Below are 20,150 nucleotides of genomic sequence, written 5' to 3'. Positions count from 1 at the left end.
AAAAAAAAAAAAAAAAAAGAGAAATCCCCAAAAATCTAGGGTTTTCTTCTTCCCCAATTTCATTTTTTTTTCTTATATGAAATTTTGATTCCTTCCTGCCGGCTGTTGGGTGCTCTCTCTCAATCGCTCTCTCTTTCACCAAGTTCCTTTCTTTGTTTTCGTTAGATTCTGGCTTCTCTCTTCTTTTTTTTCGAAGTCAATTTCATTCTCTGAACTCTCTCCAAAATCGTGATCGATTCAGGGTTTTGATCATTCTTAACAAGTGTTAATCTTCTCGGAAGACGATTACAATTGAGCTCTCTCTGCTGTGAAATATCCTCTGGTATTCTGATTTTTTTTTTTTTTTCTTTTTTTTTTCTGTGTATTTGAATTTCGTTTCAGGGTAACCGTGTAGGGGCTTGATGAATCTTATGAAGTTATGAGTTATGCGAAAATTTATGTGTTTTTTTTTGTTTGCATGCTTGCTTCTTTGCATTGGTTTATTTATATATAGCTCAGATTTTGTTTATTTCATGGTTTTAGTGATCAGTTTTGTTCTTGATTGGCTATTGAGTTGGTTACTTGTGTGTGTTGACCTTAATCTGATTTTTGTGTTTTTGATTGAAGAGATGCAATCGAAACCGGGAAGGGAAAACGAAGAGGAGGAAGAGAATCACCATGCTGTTCAGCAACCGATGATGTATCCAGAGCCCTGGTGGAAAAACAACTCCTTTAACGTCGTGCCTCAAGCCAGACCTTCTATAGTTCCATCAAATTCTTCTTCTTTGGATTGCGCCAACGGTTCCGAATCGAACGATGTTCACTCCGCATCTGAAGATGGTGCCTTGAATGGTGAAAACGATGGCACTTGGAAGGATTCACAAGCAGCTACTTCTTCCCGTTCAGGTTTGACTTCTTTGTTTTAGCCTTTTAGGGATGCTTTGGTTTGCGTTTCTGTAGTATCTAGTTGTCTCTTTCCACGTTTATGGATTACAGTAACTTGTTAAATGGTTACTAAGTGATGTGATTCTCGATACCTATATCTCAGTCAGGCAGGAAAGGGAAATTTGAGTGATTCATGTCAAAGTTATGAAGTTATGGAATCTGGTCCCTGAGATATACTTGCATTACTTTGGGTTTTATATTTCTATCCATGAAAAGGAGCTTCTGTGTAGTTGAAATGTGGGATTTTTTAGTTGATTGTTTTGTCTGTAATGGTCTCTTTGTTCAATTTCAGTAGATAATAACGGAATGGAAGGGAATGATCCGGCGCTTTCAATGCGTAACATGCATGATCAGCAACTTGTACAACCACCAGAGCTCGTTGGACACTATATTGTATGTGGTTTCCTCTCATTTCTTAATTATATATCCTGTGTTGGTTCTTGAGCTGTTAAATTGACTTCTTATCTTGTATAACACCCTTCGTTTGTATGATGAATTCTAAATCTGTTTACAGGCTTGTGTCCCAAATCCATATCAGGATCCATATTATGGGGGAATGATGGGAGCATATGGTCATCAGCCAATGGTATCTTGCCAAATCCTCTCTCAGTCTCTCTACAATAGTTCTATATGGTTCAATATTTATTTCATGTATGTGCGCTCTTGCCACTAACTTACCTCTGTGGTGATTGTGTTTGGTGTCTTGAATGAGTCTGTGTTCAGTAGTTCTGTTTGCTGGAGTCAGTGATATGTTGTTAAAGTTCATATCTTCAATAACCGAGAACAACTATGATTTCGGTTATCTGAACTTATGTCTCACTTTGTTTTGTTCAATGGTTTAAACAGGGTTTTCGTCCATATCTTGGAATGCCTCGTGAGAGAACAGCTCTGCCACTTGACATGGCACAAGAACCCGTTTATGTGAATGCGAAGCAGTATGAGGGAATTCTTAGACGAAGAAAAGCACGTGCCAAGGCCGAGCTAGAAAGGAAAGTGATCAGGGACAGAAAGGTATTTTTTTCTCATTGATTGAAACTGTATTTGATTGGTAATTGGGAATTAATCAGGAACCTGCTTAGAATCTAAGGATGGTGTAGAGTCATCTAAAAGAGAAGGTCAATATTGTAGAACAGGAATATGAAGGATTGAAAACGAGTTATTAAGAATTTTTAAGTTTAGTGTGTAGCTCGATTAACTTGTGCTGTTTATTTTTGAATTTGCGGGCAGCCATATCTTCATGAGTCAAGACACAAACATGCAATGAGAAGGGCACGAGCTAGTGGAGGCCGGTTTGCGAAGAAAAGTGAGGTAGAAGCAGCAGATGATGCAGCAGGAGGAAGAGGAAGAGAAAGGGGTTCAGCAACCAACTCGTCAAGCTCTGAACAAGTTGAGACAGACTCTAATGAGACCCTGGCGTCATCAGGTGCACCATAATAATAATAAAGCCAAAGATCTGAAAGGGAAAAGAGAGACACTTTGGCTTAGTATATCCATTGCCCTCCAAACCGGCAAATCATTCTTGGCTTTTTGGTTTTTGTGTTTGCTAGTTGTTCTTGTCAAGAGTCCCATATCGTGTGCTGTTTTGCAGTTATGAATGTACAAAGAAGCGAGTTATGTTAGGTGTTAGATGGAGACAAGAGACGGGGATTAGTTAGTAGGTCTTGTTTTTTATTCTTTTCCTTCTTTTTTTCTTTCCTTTTGCAAAATTGAAAGAATACGTTTGTTTAATTTAATCATTTGCCATTCTGACCACAAAGTGTTAATCAGGCTACAGCCTAAGCAATGCTTCAATTCTTTTGTCGCCAACTTCAAAAGGTGTACACATATTTTAACCCGAGGAGAACAATTACAAACTTAATAATCATATGTTGTTTTCATAAAACTCACTAACCTCTTTTTTGTTATTGTTACTTGTAACAAGCATAAAACACCTTACTGCATATTTGCTCATGGTACACATATAACAAGATTTCAAAAGGACAGTAAAAACAAAAAGAATTTGTTTAATCCACAACGGGAAGATTGATTATTTTTATTTATATCAACAAAAAAACCAAGAAGAGCAGCAAGCACATGAGGAAGAACTCAGGAAACACACAATTATAATAATTTAGGCGTTGTCATTCTTTGAAATCACTAGAGGAGAAGAAGAAGACGAAGCAGAAGAAGGTCAATTTGAGTGTTTCCCATTTGAAGAAGAGAGAGAAAGAGGAAGACTTTGACTCGTCTTCTTCTTCTTCCTCTCATCTCTCTCCCCCTATCACTGCATCTGTTTTTTTCTCACAACGTATGATGACTTTTTCCCTTTCATTTTTATCATTCTGCAACCATTATATGTTTCTCCTTATTTATGTTCTGAAAGGTCTGTGTTTTCCTTTTTCTTACGGTCTTAGCTAGGGTTTTTAATATTTTAGGGGTTCTGTTTGTTTTCGGCTTAATTGGGATTGGTTCTTGTCTTAAGGAAACTAATAGCAGCTTTATGAACAGTGCTCAAAGGTTTGAACTTTCTGGGGTTTTCAGGAATCTCGAGATTTGATTAGATGGGGAATTGTTGTGGTAATCCGAGTTCGGCTACGAGCGAGAGTAAACAAGGGAAACCCAAGAACAAAAGCAATCCTTTTTACAGCAATGAATACACTGCAACAGATAGATCTGGAGCTGGGTTTAAGCTCTCTGTGCTGAAAAATCCTACAGGACATGATATATCTTTGCAGTATGATCTGGGGCGTGAGGTTGGTCGTGGCGAGTTTGGTATAACTTACTTGTGTACTGATAAAGAAACAGGTGACAAGTATGCCTGCAAGTCCATATCGAAGAAGAAGCTGAGAACAGCAGTTGATATTGAGGATGTTAGGAGGGAGGTTGAGATTATGAAGCATATGCCTAAACACCCTAATGTCGTCTCTTTGAAGGATGCCTTTGAGGATGATGATGATGTTCATATAGTTATGGAGTTGTGTGAAGGAGGGGAACTGTTTGATCGTATTGTTGCTAGAGGTCATTACACTGAGCGTGCTGCTGCCGCGGTTATGAAGACTATTGTTGAAGTTGTTCAGGTTTCATAGCTGTGTTTACAGTTTCTTTAACCCCTTCAATAGGTTTTTTTCTATGTTTCTGTTCACACATCCTTGGTTTGTTTTTACAGATATGCCATAAGCAGGGAGTGATGCATCGGGATCTTAAACCAGAGAACTTTCTTTTTGCTAATAAGAAAGAGACGGCACCCCTCAAGGCCATTGATTTTGGATTATCTATATTCTTCAAACCTGGTACATTGACAATATCAGATTGTGATGAGTACCAATGGATCACATATGTTACTGTATCTATACTTTACCTGAATTTTTTAAACTGTAATAGGTGAGCAGTTTAATGAGATTGTTGGAAGTCCTTACTACATGGCACCCGAGGTGCTGCGACGAAACTATGGACCTGAGATCGATGTGTGGAGCGCAGGAGTCATCCTCTATATCCTTCTTTGTGGTGTCCCGCCATTTTGGGCCGGTTTGTTACCATATTCTCTTTCTTTCCTCTGGATTATTCACTTAAGACCTCTCGCAGACGTTTTTTTTTTTTTTGTAATTTTGGTATAGAGACTGAACAAGGGGTGGCTCAAGCGATCATTAGGTCAGTAATTGACTTTAAGAGAGATCCATGGCCAAGAGTTTCTGACAGCGCCAAAGACCTTGTGAGAAAGATGCTTGAACCTGATCCCAGAAAACGGCTTACTGCTGCACAAGTACTCGGTAGGCTTCTATTTTTTAGCAGCTCTGAGTTTTTTTTTAAATCGCATACTCAGAAAGGAAAATCCTATTTTGCAGAACATTCGTGGATACTGAATGCAAAGAAGGCTCCAAATGTCTCTCTTGGGGAGACTGTGAAAGCAAGGCTCAAACAGTTTTCTGTTATGAATAAGCTGAAGAAACGAGCTCTACGAGTATGATTCTGTTAAGCCATTCCACTGTTTATCGATTTGCTTCCAATCTTATTCAGAAGCATAAATGAAACTGTAAACTTGTGTTCCTCTTCTAGGTGATAGCTGAACACTTGTCAGTGGAAGAAGCAGCCGGGATAAAGGAAGCGTTTGAAATGATGGACGTAAACAAGAGAGGCAAGATAAATCTTGAGGAGCTTAAAGTTGGACTTCAAAAAGCTGGACAACAGATTGCTGATGCCGATCTTCAGATTCTTATGGAAGCTGTATGAATCTTTCCTTTCAAAGCGATATGCTCGAAACAAGTGCTACATTACCTCTGAAAATTGAACCTTTTTTTTTCCTGCAGACTGATGTTGATGGGGATGGGACACTGAACTATGGCGAGTTTGTGGCTGTTTCGGTACACCTTAAGAAGATGGCGAATGATGAACACTTGCATAAAGCTTTTAACTTCTTTGATCAGAACCAGAGTGGTTACATAGAGATTGAAGAACTTCGTGAAGCGTTGAATGATGAATTGGATGATACTAGCAGTGAGGAAGTTATTGCAGCCATCATGCAAGATGTTGATACCGACAAGGTAACCAACCAACCCAAAAAAAAAATAAGATCTTTCGACATTTCATTTAATCCATCGTGTTAAGTTCATACACATCTGAATCATTTCAAAAGGGTAATTCACAATTTTACTTTTAAGATGATAAAAGAACACACATTTCTTTCCTCTGATCAGGATGGGCGTATAAGCTACGAAGAGTTTGTTGCGATGATGAAAGCTGGGACAGATTGGAGAAAAGCGTCGAGGCAGTATTCCAGGGAAAGATTCAACAGTTTGAGCCTCAAGTTAATGAGAGATGGTTCATTGCAATTAGAAGGCGAAACCTAATAATAAGAAGCAAGACAAAAAAAGAAGAAAGCAGAAGAAGCATCAGTATTGATGTGAGAATGTCAGAGAGACATAACTACGTTCTATAAGCATTCAACACGGTAATGATAGGGGGCTTTAGGTTTTTTTTTTCAATTGTTTGAAAAGTTCTTCTTCCTTGGACAGCGATGGGATGTGATGATGATATGTCAACAAGTTTCTGAGTTTCCAAAGATTATTTCTTTATAAAAATATATTCTCAAAAGATACTACAAGTTGCATCTTTGTAATTTTGTAAAACACACATTTATAAGCTGGTCTGGTCTGGTGTGAGAGGCACCGTGAAAAGCACGCGCCAGTTGGATTCTATCGTGAGGCCCACCCCAAATAAACTAAGAGAAGAACAAAAAAAAAACCCTTAAACACACTGAAGAAAGAATCTTGCTTTCGCTGACTCTCTCACCACTGCTCTCAATCGACAACCTTAACCCTACACACAGAGAGATCTCTGAAAGTCTTCTGCTTTTCAGTCTCTCTCTCTCTCTCTCTCTCTGTGTGTAGCATCAATGGCAATAGCGTCCTGCTTCTTCTGTGTTCCTACCCCGAATACATCTATCTCTGAATCCAATCTCACATGGCCTCACCTCGCTTCATTTCCTAGACTCTCTTCATCCTCTTTTAACGGTGTAATCTCTGCCAAGTCCATCTCTTTCAACCGACGTGTCCCTATTTCCCCTGTTTTCTCCGCCTCGATTGGTAACGGCGGCTCTGATAACATCGGAGGAGGTCATGGTGGTGGTGGTGGCGGTGGCGATGGAGGTAAGAACAATGGAGGCGGAGAAGGTGGCGAGGACAGGAATAGGAACAGGAACGAGGCGATGCTTTTGTTGAAGGAGTCAGGGACTGAATTGGAGAGTCTTCCTAAGGATCTAGCGGCTGCTATTGAGTCGGGTCGGATTCCTGGATCGGTTATTAACAGGTTTTTGGAGCTCCAGAAATCGGCTGTGATGCGGTGGCTGATGCAGTTTGCTGGGTTTAGAGAAAGGCTTTTGGCTGATGATCTCTTCTTGGCTAAACTCTCCATGGAGTGTGGTGTTGGCATCTTCACCAAGGTCTCTCTGCTTTCCATTTCAATTGATAACTAATTTGACTTGCAAAGTTTTGTTTTTTTTGTTTTTTTTTCCTCTGGAAAATTCATCAGGAGAATGTTTTGAATTTGGTTTCAATCATGATTTACGAATCCCATACCTTTTTATTTATTCCTTTTCAACAGAGCAAATCTGGTAATCCTAGTTGTAGTTTAAAAGTTAACAGTTTTTAAAGCTAACATGTTTGAGAACGTGTTGCTTCTTTTGTTCCAGACTGCTGCTGAGTATGAACGGCGTAGAGAAAACTTCTTCAACGAACTTGAAGTTGTCTTTGCCGATGTGGTAATCATTCTTCTCTCCCACTTTTTCCTATCTGAAATTCTTAGATGGTAGGGATGGATGAGAAATCTGTCAACAAATATCTTTTAGATGACCCATTCGGGTTGACGAAGAGTTGGGGGTAGTTTGTGGTTGTGATGGGGTCTGCAAATTTTTCACCATTAGTTTTTGCATGACTATGAAAGTAGTTGAGATTTTACTTTGTCTCTGAGGTAAGAACCAAAATTTTGAATTGTTCAATAGCAAATTTGTAGAAATTTAAAGTATGGGGTCACCCTTTGCTGCTTTGTCACTTTGTAAGAAAAAGGTCCTGCTGTTTTGTTGTGGTTAAGCGTACTTACTTTCATTTTGCTTCTTTTTTCTTTACTAGGCGATGGCTATCATTGCTGATTTCATGTTAGTTTATCTTCCTGCTCCTACTGTTTCTCTTCGACCACCTCTCGCACTTACTGCTGGAGGTATATCCAAGTTTTTCCACAACTGCCCAGACAATGCCTTCCAGGTATCATTCTTTTTTGTAAAAGACTTGTTCTAGGACATGCGGATTAAGTTTACAACAGTTTGTTCTCATCTAATTATCCAATGTGCTTACTGCAGGTTGCTCTTTCTGGAACCTCATATACTCTCTTGCAAAGGCTAGGTGCTATAACGGTGTGTGGTTTCTGTCACTTTCTTACTATTTGATCTTAATAGTGTACCACGCAATAGTTTGTTCTGGATAATATATATTGTTTCATGTTATGCAGCGCAATGGAGCTAAGCTGTTTGCCGTTGGCACCACATCATCACTGGTGAGTCCAAACATATATACCTGAAAAAGGAAACTCTAGTCAGAAAATGAATTATATTCCTTAAACATGATCTTTTTACAAAACTGTCGTTCTAGTAACTAATTCCATCACATTTCGTTACTTCATTCTTTTGACCTGTCTAATCCTTATAATTGGTCAGGTTGGTACTGCTATTACAAATGCATTCATAAAAGCACGACGAGCTGTGGACCAAACATCTGAAGGTGAAATCGAAACAGTTCCAATAGTCTCCACAAGTGTTGCATATGGTGTGTATATGGCAGTTTCTAGCAACCTAAGGTACTGAGTTTCGTCCTATACCAAACTTACTAAAGACGTAAAAAAACATAGAAACTCAAATAGTGCATGTGGTTTGAAATACACAGGTACCAAGTAGTGGCTGGTGTGATTGAACAACGTCTCCTGGAGCCAATGCTACACCAACACAAACTTGCCCTCAGTGCATTGTGTTTCGCAGTTAGAACAGGAAACACATTCTTGGGTTCCTTATTGTAAGTTGTTTTAAAACCCCAAACATTGTTCTTTACTCGCTGTCCTCAGCAGTTTTAACTCACATGTGTTCTTTTTGTTGGTGTCCGCAGATGGGTGGATTATGCTCGCCTCATCGGTATCCAGAAATCTCATTGATGAAGCAGAATAAGAACCGGATGTGCCGGATTCTGACATGGTCTTCCTTCCATACTTATGTATACGCAAAACTACTTTTGTCTTCGAATCTTCATATGATTGTTTTTGATTTCCGGACCGTTTGATTGTTCTTTTTTTTTGGGTCCTATTTCTAGAAAATTAGTCGATTTTTCCATGGAAACGTAGGCTATTTTCACGAGGCACAAAGATTTTAATGCATTTGGGGTTTGAAACCTCTTGATTCCCCAATGTGGGGTTTGACTTTGTCAACTGTTTATTCTCGTTGCAGCTAGAAGTTATATAACCAAATGAAAAACCAAATTCACATTAATAATAATAGGGAATCAATGATAGTTGTATCTGAAGACATGTCCTAAGCAAGAACTTCATCTTTGTGACAAGCTCTTATCTTCACTTCCAAAATCTCGGTACTGTTAACATATTGCACATTGCAACATTCAATTCCTTCACCCTGTTAAAGATTTCAAGTTGATTGTTAGATCATAAGGAAATGAATTAAAATTTGCTTTAAGAGGATATATATATATATATATATATATATATTGATACCATCTTGTGAATAGTAGCAGCAATGACTCGGACTTGTGAAATGTTACGAGCAGAATGGTTGCCATTTAGCAAACAAGGAGGTAAACTTCTTGCCATTTTCATCTTGTAGCTTGTAGTTACCATGCTCTGGTTCTTGTCCTCCACAACCGAATCAAAGAAAAACTGACGAGGCATTTCGCACGGATCATTAGTCACCCGCCTCGTGTTAAATGTATACGACGGTGTTCTAACATTCTTCCATGGCCGGAACGTTTCGAGAGGGCGTTTCAGGTGGTTTCTTGGGAATATAGATTGGTAAATGTGGACTGAGTATCCCCAAGAGACAGAGACTGACCAGTTATTTCCCCTTTGGTAACATATTGTCTGTTGCAAGACACGGGACTGGTCTGTTTTCGCGGTTTTCATGAGGTGGTTCACTGATTGTTGGCGGTTCATGCCTGGGAAAATCGGGTCTATGACATCAAAATGGTGGAGACTGATAAGAGGACACTGAGGATGAGCTGATAAGAGACCTGATACGTCACCGTGCAGATCAATCTGGTTATACACCACAAGAAAGACAGAGTGAGAGTACGTATATTACACTAAACCGATCCACATTATATCAATTTTTAGTTTGGTAACTATTATTCAAAAACCAAGAACTCGTAAAATATTCAAACTGAAACGATCCATATGAATATTAGGTTTTACTTGAGTACTTATAAATATTTAAAACAAAAGTCTCTTGAAAATTTGGATTAACCTCCCTACCTGATGCATGCCTTTCTCTAAAGTAAGATCAATTCCCAAGTCGGCTAAGCAACGAAATGAGAGAAGATCGCTATAAAATCCAAGGTAGCGTCTGATACATTCTTCCATTTTGTTGAGAAGTGTTACCACGGTTGGATAGCTCAATGCGTATCCGCCGCCTCCATATCCCATGTCGAAAGAGAAAACTGCATTTGACCAAACGTTTTCCGAGTTCATCCCGATGTAATAGTGCTTCTTGTGGTCATACCTGTCGAGAGCCTCGACTAAGTTGTCCAAGAAGAAGAGAGTATCATCATCTGCTATCACAAACCATCTTGTATCCTTGGACGCTTTCTTAAACGACTCATGGAGTGATTGGAAAAGGCGAATCTGATGAGTTTTGAATTGGTTTGTGATGGATGAGTCTTTATTAACAGAGAAAGGAGGAGATTGGTTAGGCCAAGGCAAGAGATCACGACCAGGTGGTCTTTCGAGGAAGACAAATCCTTTCGTGATGTTTGGTCTCCACCAAGGCTCTATGTAGCCTCTCCTATATCTCCAAGTCTTTGTACTACCAACAATGACAAAAAATAGATGGCTGAGTTTTGTAGGAGACTCTCTTGTTATTTGCAAGGACGATGATGCGGGTTTTTCTGAAGTGGAAGAGAAAGAGGAGGAGAAACCAAGGTCGAGAGGGGCAAAGAGTTTATGGGTTATCATTTGATGATGATGGTTAAATGCAAATGTGTACAACAAGAAAAGTAGTGCACCGGAAACTGATAAGGACTTCCATAAGGTTGATAATGATAGGTTGTGAGAAATATGACTCAGTTTGGTGTTGTTAAAGTTCCCAAATGCCATTGAAAGATTTAGAATTACACAAAATGATGTGATACCAAATGTGTCTGACTCCTCCAGAATCCAGATGTAGAGATGTATAGAGAAATAGTTTAGTTACTAAAGTAGATGGGAATGTTGATCATGACTCATGAGCTAATAATGCGCATAAATCATGTGATCATTAATCTTAAAAGGTACTGAATCTCGTTTTAGAATTAAAAAGAAAAAAGAAATGATGAAAAAGTAGAAAAGAACAGGGATGATGAAACAATTTTCATGCTGCTTCTATGCATTATTTGCATGTTTACCATTTTTATTCACATAACCATCATCATACAAATATACAGTTAGTTATAAACTTTCTACACCAATTTTGGGACGAGTTGGGCCTATATTTTTTTTGTCTACGAAAACCCGTCTAGACCGCTTTTTCGATTAAACCGGTTTGACTGATTTGGGTTTAGCGATTTTGATCTGCTGGATTTTTTTTTGCCGCCTCTGGTTCTCGCCGTCGCCGGTTACGTCTCTTCTACATCCACTCGCTTTCTTGTCTGGTTTGCGATCTTCGGTGTCTCCCTGTCTGTGCTCTGCTCTCTTTTAGGGGAATCTTTCTCAATCGATGTAAGTTGTGCCCCTTCTTAGTTTCTTCCTTCATTATCATTACGATGAGAGATGCCTTTGGTAGTAGTTTTCTTAAGAATGAATCTGGGAGGTTTAGGCTTAGATTTTTTTTTTTTTTTTTTAAATAATACTAGAGATCATTTTTAAGGATGGATCTGGGTCTATTGAAAAGGAAGAAACTTTGGCTTCATATTAGATAAATGATTTTTCTTTTATTAGATTTTTAGGATTTTATAGCAATTTGATGATTACTCTTTATCTATCTATTACTCAGATAACAATTTTTTTTTTTTTTTTTAACTACTGAATTCAGATCCTCATCTCAATCACTCTATATTTATTAATTATCTCTGTTACCGGACCGGAGACATAAGCTGAGTTACATGATGCTACTACTACTACTACTAGTTGGACAACAGAGAGAATGCCTTGAATGAAACACAGAGAAATGAAGTTTTGGGGAGGCTTTTTAGTGATCGTTGGTTCCATTTCCTTTGTTGGATTTGTGTTTGCAGCTATAGTCTCCAAATTGTTTCCACTCTCTCACAATCCCATTATCCAAGCTATTCAGAATGACAGGTACCCATTCTTGTTCCAGGCTATTGTTTTTGTTTATTTATTATGTATACAGAATGAAATCTGTTACTACGTGTGTGTATTGTCATCCTCTCATGATTGAAACATTCTCCCAGGTACTACTGCTTCTTGGCTCCACTGACATTACCAGCTCTACTGGTTGCTGTTTACTTTCATTGGCTTAGCATGAAGCTCTTCAAGCACGCATGATACACATTTACGTAGCAAACATCTTTCTCCAAGGTAAGCTGGTTAGATTCAGAGTTCCAATCTCTCTACGTTACTACTGGCTTTATTAATCATTGAGATACCACTCTTAAGTTAATCACAAAAGGGAGGGATAATCATGCTAATGCAGAGAACTAGTTTTTGTTTTTTGTTTTTTTTTTTTGTGGCTGATTATTAGTTTAGTTTACCCTTGTTATTGCCGCTGAATTTGTATGTAACTTGCGGTAGAGAGATCAATATCTTTTGTCATCCGTCTTTAGAGACATGAAATCTGGTTTCTTTATTTCTATTGGCTAAAGCATCGGATTTGTGCTTTCATACTTACTAGGTTCTTTTTGTGCAGGTGCATATGATGTCTTTGCAGAGGGAACAATAACATCTGGTCCGAAGCATTCTTCTGAGGCTGTCCGATCACAGTTGTTTTGTCACATCTCATGGTTGGAAGGAATTGTGGATTTTCTGGAGATGAGTTTTGTGTAGAATGCTTATAAGCACGGTTCGATTACTACATTGTTGCAGACTCCGAAAGATTCAATATTGTAACCCGGGATATATCACTGCTACTTTTTTTTTTTTTTGGTGTGCTATACTTGCTATTATTATCTATCTTTAGAAAGCAGATGGTAACCAACTTCACTGATATGATCACGTATTCATGTTATAAAGTCACTTTCACATTGCCATCAAACCGATTGCCATCAAACCGAGAAAGATAAACTGTCAGATGAATTGGATGTTACATTCTGATGAAAGTCTGGGGAGAGACAGCAGATTAGCTCGCAAGAGCTTACTGTTGTTGTCTGCGTCAACACCAACATTCACAGTTTCGAGACATTCCAACTTTCCCAAGAAATGCCTCATCTGATCCAGCTCTTGAAAAGAACCTCCCTACCCTGAAACCTCTAGCATCTTCACTTGACATGTCCATAAACAACATAACTCCTCTTTCCCCAGGATAATCTTCCTCTGTTTCTCAGGGAAGCAAGCACATGCATCTCCACATCTGTTTGTCACTCTGTGCACAAGACCCTGAAACCACAGACCAATTTGACACGTATATTGGGCAACACTAACAACTAACAAACAATACCTTGACGACTAAAGTGTGTAGATTTGGACAACTCTTGAGCAGAAGTGGCATTACTTGCCAACCTTTTTCCTTGTGACTCTCAATTGATAAATTAAGGAGGTTGTTGAACACCGGCATGAATTTACAACAGAAATGAAACGCCTGATATTATATATATGATCATCACAACCAAAACCCGCATGTAACCAAAAGACAATGAAGAAGAAGTAGACAAAACCTCAAGGGTATCAGGAGGCAGGTAAAGGGTTGTAATGTTGCTTATACCAGCAACTAGAGCTGTAACATCGCCATATATACCCGCCTTTGGTTTGTCAGCAACAGAATCATCAAGATCAAGATAAATAATAGAGAAATACCCTTGAATAGCATAATGATCAGCATCAACATCAACATTATCATCAACATCATCATCATCATCATCATTATCATCAACATCATCATCAACAACAACATCATCATCAGTATCAGAATAGTCATAATCGTTAGTTGACTCCCATAGCCTGAGACTCAGCCTGGCTTCGACAAGCAAATCCAAATAAACAAAATTTTAAATTTGTCATAAAACAAACTTCAAACAAAATCACAAAATCTTGAAATTTGTCCCGCTATATCGGATTTAAACCTAATTAACTTAATTAGAGCTTACGTGTCTATGAAAAATATAATTCCAAAAATGGTAAATATAAAAAGGTAAAAAGCTGGTTCATGGTCATGTGCATAAAGGTTGAACTTTTGAAGGACTCTTTTGTCTCATATTTTGAGACTTTGTTTGTTATTTGTGAGTGGTTGATTAATCCACGAAGTCGTATGAGAGGAGTGCATATGTCCTTCCTGGATCCATGTGGGGTACATATTTGTAACTTATATTTTTATATACTACACATGCATATAATATTTGTATATACCTCCTTTAATCTTGTTGTTCTTATCTCCGATACTGTAAATGCTTTTTACTGTCATCACAAATATTAGACTGCTGGACATGTATTAGAATTGAGGTACGTAAAACAATCAAAGATAAACAATAACAATAATCACTCAAACATGGTTAGTTCAAATAACTTCAATCAATGGGTCAAAAAGTTCAATCAAATTGGTGCAAGCCCAAACTAGCCACAGTAGGACTAAAACGCTAATCTTAGTGACAATCTAAACGTAGATATACATGAAATCTCTTTATCTATTATGGGCGAACTATAACAAAAACCGGATCGGTCATTTGTATCCCATGCTTTAATTATTATTTGTATACCAATCCTCATAAATGGGACTAAAACTAAAGTCACAGTACACAAACATGCCCATCTTTCTTTTTGTTCTTGTGACAAGGACAATTTCATCTGTATCCAAACAACATTTGTTTTAAGGATCCTCAAAAGAAAAGAAGAAGGAAGAGCTATTTCGATCCTCAAAAACAACATTACAACTAGGATGAAAATTCTCCGACACACATAAGTTGTCATTGTTATTGACTTATTTGCCAAAAAAAAAAAATTCAATTAACCCCATTCGAAAAGGTTCCCTCGAGGGGCAAAAAAAAAAATCCCTACTATAACAGAAAATAATCCTGTTGACCCCAAAAGACAAGCACACATGAACATGATCACCGGAGACAACACACACCCAATTATTATTTTATTGTTCCGTTAATCACGACCGTTCACAATGATTTCATACCAGTAGTATCGATAATTAAATCATGCAATTGCAATGCATATGAGAAGAGTAAAAGAGTAAAATTAACGGAGCAGTGAAAAAATCTGTGCTCGTGATGAGATTCTTTAAAAGAGTGAAAAGTAAAAAAAAAAAAAAATGAAAAATAGATTGATCACACGCGCGCGTGTGGAGGAATACACTGCCTGTGAAAAAGGCTGTCTCTTTCTCTCTCTCACTCTGACACTGATTTAACAGTACTTGGTAGATTTTATCATAAATCTCTTAAAATATTTTTTATTTTTTAATTTCTTTAACACTTTTTGCCTTAAAAAACAATTATATTTTCCATCATTGAGAAAAAAAAGCCAACACAATTTTCCTTCTAAAAAGCGATTAGAATTACTAAAATTAAATATGGGAATAAGAATAACAAGTACCCAAAAAAAATCATTAATGTTAATTCAAACATAAATATTTGAAATTTCTCTTTTTTTGGGGGGTCATATTAAGTAATAACTGAATAAAAATGTGTGGCTTTCCATATAAGACAAAATGAAGAATAGAATAGAGAATATTCACTGTAATGCTGAGGTGTTAATAAATTATTTTGCTTAATCCCCTTAATTGATTTTTATCACCTTTATATAATAATAAAATCCACATTACTCGTTAAACTTATCATCTTCATCATCATCAACTATATAATAAGCAAAAAAAAATATATATATATGGGAAATAACAGTTACCTAGAAAGTTGAATAAAAAATAATAAAAGCAGAACATTTCCCCAAGTGGTCTTTACCAGTAAGGAGAGAGCACCAACTGGAGCGATAAAGATAGGAGTGAGAGAAGAGACACTGTCTCTGTGTGTAGTAGTATTAGTTTAGAGAGTAGATTCAAAACAGAAAGAAATCAAAACAGAAGCGAGCAAAGTGGAGGGAGAGGATCATCTTCCCCCCTTCTTATCTCTCTCTACTTTAAAAAGATTTCATCTTTCAGAAATCCCTAATCTTTTGAAACCCTAAATCTAGAGTTTTTATTTTGTGTGTTTTCAACTGGGGGAAGAAGGAAAAAGGTGAAAGCTTTTTGTTTGAAACCACCATGGATTCCGGTGACCCGACAGCTTTGCTTTTGACGAAAATTCGAAGCCTGGAGCCAGATTACGCTCCTAAGATTATTGGGTATTTGCTTCTACAGGATTTTGGGGAGAGAGACTTGTTGCATCTGGCTCGTGGACCTGAGTCTATCTTGCAATCTATCATTTTGAAAGTGAAGGCTCAGTTGGGGATTTACTCTTCTCCTTCTTCTTCTTCGCCTTCTTCTACTACTCCGACGTCTCCTTCTCCCTTCTCCCGGCCACCCATCAACGGTAGAGTAACCTCTCACTCTAATGGCTTTATGGATTTCCGTAGGAATTCTCCGTCTTCTTCTCCTTCTTCTGCCTCTCCTTGGTCACTCAACAACCCTAGCAACAACAACAACCCCCACATTTCCCCCAAACACAACCCAATCTCGAAACCTTTGACCTCTCACCAGAGCAACAACAATGGGGTTTCTTCTACAGATTCTGGTCCTGACGCTGGTGGTAGTAGTGCTGATTTACTCGATGATCAGCAGCTTAGTGATTACCTCTCGTTTCTCGACGATTCCTGTTCTAAAACCGAGGATGTTTCGGATCCCAGGTTCGACTACTCCGTCGACAGTGGCGAAACACATCTGCACAGGAGGAGTTTCTCGGCAGATGCGTCTTTTGTTGGGTCTGGAGATGATGGATTTGGTGCTGGATGCAAACCGTGTGTGTATTTTAGTCGAGGTTTGTGCAAGAACGGAGACAGCTGCAAGTTTATCCATGGTGGATATCCTGATAACGTTGTTGATGGTAATGGCATTGTCGCTGATTCACCTAGGAAAATGGAAAACTTTGTTAGGCAGCACGAGGAGATGACGAGGTTGAAATTGGCTTATCAGCAACAGAGGTTGGCTTCTCAAATCCTGGGCAGGGCTCCTCAGTCTCCATACGAGAAAAGAATGGACTTTCTTTTGCAACAGCATGCTCAAAGGTAAAATACAATTCAACTAATCTAATTTAGTTTGTGTTACTATAGTCTGAGTTGGTTCTTGATATAGATTGAAGGAATGTACCTACAGATTTTTATCTAATGTCCTTAATCCATGATGTTAATTGTCTGATTCCTTTTGCTTTTGTCTTCCTTGTGTTGCATGGTTGTTTTACTAGCTTTAGTTCCTTGGATGCAACTTTGTTTCTTGGACGGGTTTTACGATTGTGATTTGTTTAGTTTCTTCAAGTATTAATGCTTTCTATTTGACGCAGAGATGGTGGACTACCTTTTGGTGATGAAAGATATTGGAGCAGCAGCCCAGGACGGCTTGAGAGGATGGAGCTAATGGCAATGCAATTTGGTGATCAGTCAAACTCTGTATCTAGACAGATTTACTTGACATTCCCAGCTGACAGCACGTTTAAGGATGAGGACGTTGCAACTTATTTCAGGTATTTTTGGACACCCATCTCTCTCATACATTGCTGGATAAATATGATGTTGATTGTAGATTTATATGGAAGAATCAACAGATAATAGAATTGGTTAATTAGGTGTTACTGGTTAATTGATGTGTTATTTTGAGAAAACGACATTATTGATTCGTTTTGTCTATGAAGCCTTTTTGGAACAGTGCAAGATGTGCGGATCCCTTACCAGCAGAAGCGTATGTTTGGCTTTGTTTCATTTGCACATCCTGAGACTGTGAAAGTTGTACTAGCTAGAGGGAATCCCCATTTCATTTGCGACTCACGTGTTCTTGTCAAACCTTACAAAGAAAAAGGCAAAGTCTTGGACAAGTATGGTTCCTGTTTTTTTACTTTTCAATTGCCCTTCTAGTATTTCTTCTTTAGTTTTAATTGTGAACCAAATGATTACAGGAAGCAGCAGCAACTGCTACAACAGCAGATTGAGCGGGGAAATTACTCCCCATGCTCCAGTCCATCTGGGATTGATCCTAGAGAACAGTCTGATTTCCACCTTGGTTAGTATCCTTGTATATTTATTTGAGAAGACCTGTTTAAATCTCCACCTTGGTTAGTAACTTGCTTCGTTGTTATGTGGTAGGTTCAAAACTGTTGTATGAGAGACGTGAAATGATGAGAAGGAAAATGGAGCAGACTGATCTCCTGAGGGCTATTGAACTTGAAAGGAGACGTTTCATCAGTTTGCAGCTTCCTGGGTTCAAGAATAGTATAACACCGAATCATCACCGTAGCTTTTCTGTGGGGTCTCCTGGTTATTTTTCATCTGCCAGCAACCAAAGCCCTGAGTATCAATCTGAACTCACAGGTGCAGATGTTTTAGAAGGTTGGTGAAATGAACAAATGCTATTTTTGAATGTTTAAAGGTTAATATTCGTGCTGATAAACTGTTAGTCCAGTCTCCTCATAAATGTTGTTGCTTCGTGTTGTGGCAGTAGTTGATGATACATCTGAGCTGCACCCTTACCCAGTAATCAACCCAATGAGTGTTAACAGTAATTACTCAAATGGTGCAAAAGAAGGGACTAACAAGAGTAAAATGCTGGAATCCGACACTGGAAGCACTATCGAGCTTGTTCTTCCTAGTAACCTGTTCCCTTCTGCATCATCTACCGATGATCACAAAACCGATGATTCTGCTGAAACTAATGCAAAAGTTGGAATCTCCTCTACTAATGGAAATGACCATGGACCACCAGCCACGGCCAACAATCTTATGCATTAGGCTATTTCACCTCATAAATGCCAAGGGTTAGTTTACTCTCTAATCTCTTCCCCATCGGTCTTTCAAGTTATATATATGGATAACAAAGCCTTTATTTTGGTTGTAGGTTTTTTTTTTTCTTATGGATAAGATGAGGCTACCCAAGTGTATGTGATAAAGGTAAGCTTTCTTTTCAATATTGAAATAGCCGGGATTGTGTTCAGAGTGTTTAATGTAATGTTTGATGTTCGTGTGTTATTCTTGGTTTTGGATGTGTGCAGACAAAGTGAACAAGCATACACAAGGAAGTAGGATGATGTATATGTATAGCTAAGTTATATATATATATATATATATGAAGAACAGAAAGAACGTAGGAGAATGATTATATATCGTATGAAGATCGCAAGTTTCCTCAGGTGATACTATAGTACTAACAAACGGATGCGTAAGACATACGTAAAAGATAAATCTATTTTCAGAACTTTCTTTTTTCCTTTTCTGCTTTATATCTCTTTTGCTTCTAGTATTGGTTGCTCATGTGGTTGTTCCGGTTTGTGTGGGTAATAAACCACAAGAGTCTCTGATGTATTGAGAAGAGTAGAGAGAGTTCTGTAACAATATATTAAGCCGTTACTTTTATACAAGTATTTAAGGTCCTCCGTCTGTGCATCTACATTACAAGTCATAGCTATTGAATCCCGTTAACTTTGGACTTTTGTGATGTAACAGTACATATATTTCGAAACATGTTTAGCGGTAGACTAGTAGTTAGTGATCAGAGGGATCTTCATTGTTCAAGTTTCATAAAGGCGTTGAATATTTCTTTTGCTCTTACGGTAAATGTTCACACGTTAAAATAGTGATTTTTTTTGTACTAAAGAAATTGTAAATGCAAATGTGCAATGTAGCCATGCAATTGTAGGTACTCTGCATTATTGAGTTGGTGGTTACATATGAAAAGGAGATATAAATGTCAAATAAAGTAATTATGTGATACATATCCAGTAGCTAAACATCATTTTCTATGGCATTGAAATGAATAAAGTTTTGAACTTTTGATAGATGGAAACTCTTGGTACAGTCAAAACTTATCTAATATAAAATTCTCAGTTTTGTATTATCATGGGTTTGGTTGACTTAAGAAAAAAAAAAACACAATGTCTGTCTAGAAAATTTGTTAATCCACCCACATATGGCATCAGACTGCCGCCCATGATGCATTTTAGTAAACCACCAATGACGACAAGTAATAAATAAAGTAATTTTATAACAACGGACGAACAAAACTAATAAAAAAAAATCACCTGAGATAGGAACCATACATTGCAACTTTTGCAACTAGATTGATAACTTGAAAAATAAATGGAAACAGATGTCCCGTGTACAACCCTAGTAACAATACCAAAAGATGCTGTATTTGGTTAGACTTAAAACCATTTGGTTTTAGGTTTTGAAAGAACAATTTGGAAGATGAGGGAACTCGAACTTAGGAC

General features: G+C 38.0%; 5 protein-coding genes, 1 long non-coding RNA gene and 1 pseudogene across 10 annotated transcripts; 5 read left to right on the top strand and 2 right to left on the bottom strand.

The window, feature by feature from the left end:
* On the top strand, positions 9-2,673 carry LOC104735270 (nuclear transcription factor Y subunit A-1-like). Of its 2 annotated transcripts, none has more exons than XM_010455029.1 (6): positions 9-322; positions 607-885; positions 1,220-1,317; positions 1,439-1,510; positions 1,771-1,935; positions 2,152-2,673. In XM_010455029.1, the coding sequence occupies exons 2-6, from the start codon at positions 609-611 to the stop codon at positions 2,356-2,358; spliced, it is 819 nt and encodes a 272-aa protein (XP_010453331.1). In that variant the 5' UTR covers positions 9-322; positions 607-608; the 3' UTR covers positions 2,359-2,673. The 2 variants fall into 2 exon arrangements, with proteins under 2 accessions (XP_010453331.1, XP_010453330.1); XM_010455028.1 differs by having other exon boundaries at positions 1,217-1,317.
* On the top strand, positions 2,968-6,093 carry LOC104735269 (calcium-dependent protein kinase 7). Of its 3 annotated transcripts, none has more exons than XM_010455026.2 (9): positions 2,968-3,211; positions 3,412-3,980; positions 4,070-4,193; positions 4,285-4,428; positions 4,518-4,670; positions 4,746-4,861; positions 4,957-5,124; positions 5,208-5,441; positions 5,595-6,093. In XM_010455026.2, exons 2-9 carry the CDS (start codon positions 3,465-3,467, stop codon positions 5,745-5,747), a joined length of 1,608 nt encoding a protein of 535 aa, XP_010453328.1. In that variant the 5' UTR covers positions 2,968-3,211; positions 3,412-3,464; the 3' UTR covers positions 5,748-6,093. The 3 variants fall into 3 exon arrangements, with proteins under 3 accessions (XP_010453328.1, XP_010453327.1, XP_010453329.1); XM_010455025.2 differs by having other exon boundaries at positions 2,971-3,211; positions 3,445-3,980; XM_010455027.1 differs by having other exon boundaries at positions 3,196-3,286; positions 3,445-3,980.
* LOC104735267 (protein RETICULATA-RELATED 4, chloroplastic) lies at positions 6,132-8,837 on the top strand. Its single transcript, XM_010455023.2, has 8 exons — positions 6,132-6,838; positions 7,088-7,156; positions 7,524-7,655; positions 7,751-7,804; positions 7,900-7,944; positions 8,105-8,244; positions 8,331-8,456; positions 8,547-8,837. The coding sequence occupies exons 1-8, from the start codon at positions 6,293-6,295 to the stop codon at positions 8,590-8,592; spliced, it is 1,158 nt and encodes a 385-aa protein (XP_010453325.1). The 5' UTR covers positions 6,132-6,292; the 3' UTR covers positions 8,593-8,837.
* LOC104735268 lies at positions 8,724-10,852 on the bottom strand. Its single transcript, XM_010455024.2, has 3 exons — positions 9,916-10,852; positions 9,163-9,699; positions 8,724-9,064 (listed from the first exon to the last, which is right to left on the bottom strand). The coding sequence occupies exons 1-3, from the start codon at positions 10,753-10,755 to the stop codon at positions 8,966-8,968; spliced, it is 1,476 nt and encodes a 491-aa protein (XP_010453326.1). The 5' UTR covers positions 10,756-10,852; the 3' UTR covers positions 8,724-8,965.
* Positions 11,070-12,799, top strand: LOC104735266. The gene is made up of 4 exons (XR_759433.2): positions 11,070-11,355; positions 11,669-11,934; positions 12,048-12,174; positions 12,503-12,799. It is a non-coding gene; the product is annotated as an uncharacterized LOC104735266 (long non-coding RNA).
* LOC109128330 lies at positions 12,880-14,233 on the bottom strand (annotated as a pseudogene).
* Positions 15,690-19,314, top strand: LOC104735265 (zinc finger CCCH domain-containing protein 55-like). 2 transcript variants are annotated; one of them, XM_010455022.2, is made up of 8 exons: positions 15,690-16,965; positions 17,238-17,417; positions 17,586-17,765; positions 17,847-17,950; positions 18,034-18,276; positions 18,389-18,701; positions 18,782-18,834; positions 18,936-19,314. In XM_010455022.2, the coding sequence occupies exons 1-6, from the start codon at positions 16,007-16,009 to the stop codon at positions 18,673-18,675; spliced, it is 1,953 nt and encodes a 650-aa protein (XP_010453324.1). In that variant the 5' UTR covers positions 15,690-16,006; the 3' UTR covers positions 18,676-18,701; positions 18,782-18,834; positions 18,936-19,314. The 2 variants fall into 2 exon arrangements, with proteins under 2 accessions (XP_010453324.1, XP_010453322.1); XM_010455020.2 differs by having other exon boundaries at positions 18,386-18,701.

Source organism: Camelina sativa, chromosome 13, assembly GCF_000633955.1.
Source record: "Camelina sativa cultivar DH55 chromosome 13, Cs, whole genome shotgun sequence".
NCBI lineage: Eukaryota > Viridiplantae > Streptophyta > Magnoliopsida > Brassicales > Brassicaceae > Camelina > Camelina sativa.
This window is presented reverse-complemented; position numbering and strand designations above follow the sequence as displayed.

Coding starts and splice junctions, on each gene's coding strand:
- LOC104735270 (XM_010455028.1), top strand. CDS start 609: ATGCAATCGAAACCGGGAAGGGAAAACGAAGAGGAGGAAGAGAATCAC. Junction 1,511..1,770: donor CATATGGTCATCAGCCAATG/GTATCTTGCCAA, acceptor TGGTTTAAACAG/GGTTTTCGTCCATATCTTGG. Junction 1,936..2,151: donor AAGTGATCAGGGACAGAAAG/GTATTTTTTTCT, acceptor ATTTGCGGGCAG/CCATATCTTCATGAGTCAAG.
- LOC104735269 (XM_010455026.2), top strand. CDS start 3,465: ATGGGGAATTGTTGTGGTAATCCGAGTTCGGCTACGAGCGAGAGTAAA. Junction 3,981..4,069: donor CTATTGTTGAAGTTGTTCAG/GTTTCATAGCTG, acceptor TTGTTTTTACAG/ATATGCCATAAGCAGGGAGT. Junction 4,862..4,956: donor TGAAGAAACGAGCTCTACGA/GTATGATTCTGT, acceptor TTCCTCTTCTAG/GTGATAGCTGAACACTTGTC.
- LOC104735267 (XM_010455023.2), top strand. CDS start 6,293: ATGGCAATAGCGTCCTGCTTCTTCTGTGTTCCTACCCCGAATACATCT. Junction 6,839..7,087: donor GTGTTGGCATCTTCACCAAG/GTCTCTCTGCTT, acceptor CTTTTGTTCCAG/ACTGCTGCTGAGTATGAACG. Junction 7,805..7,899: donor AAAGGCTAGGTGCTATAACG/GTGTGTGGTTTC, acceptor CATGTTATGCAG/CGCAATGGAGCTAAGCTGTT.
- LOC104735268 (XM_010455024.2), bottom strand. CDS start 10,755: ATGGCATTTGGGAACTTTAACAACACCAAACTGAGTCATATTTCTCAC. Junction 9,700..9,915: donor TAGAGAAAGGCATGCATCAG/GTAGGGAGGTTA, acceptor GTGTATAACCAG/ATTGATCTGCACGGTGACGT. Junction 9,065..9,162: donor CTGCTACTATTCACAAGATG/GTATCAATATAT, acceptor AATCTTTAACAG/GGTGAAGGAATTGAATGTTG.
- LOC104735265 (XM_010455020.2), top strand. CDS start 16,007: ATGGATTCCGGTGACCCGACAGCTTTGCTTTTGACGAAAATTCGAAGC. Junction 17,951..18,033: donor ACAGTCTGATTTCCACCTTG/GTTAGTATCCTT, acceptor GTTATGTGGTAG/GTTCAAAACTGTTGTATGAG. Junction 18,277..18,385: donor AGGTGCAGATGTTTTAGAAG/GTTGGTGAAATG, acceptor GTGTTGTGGCAG/TAGTTGATGATACATCTGAG.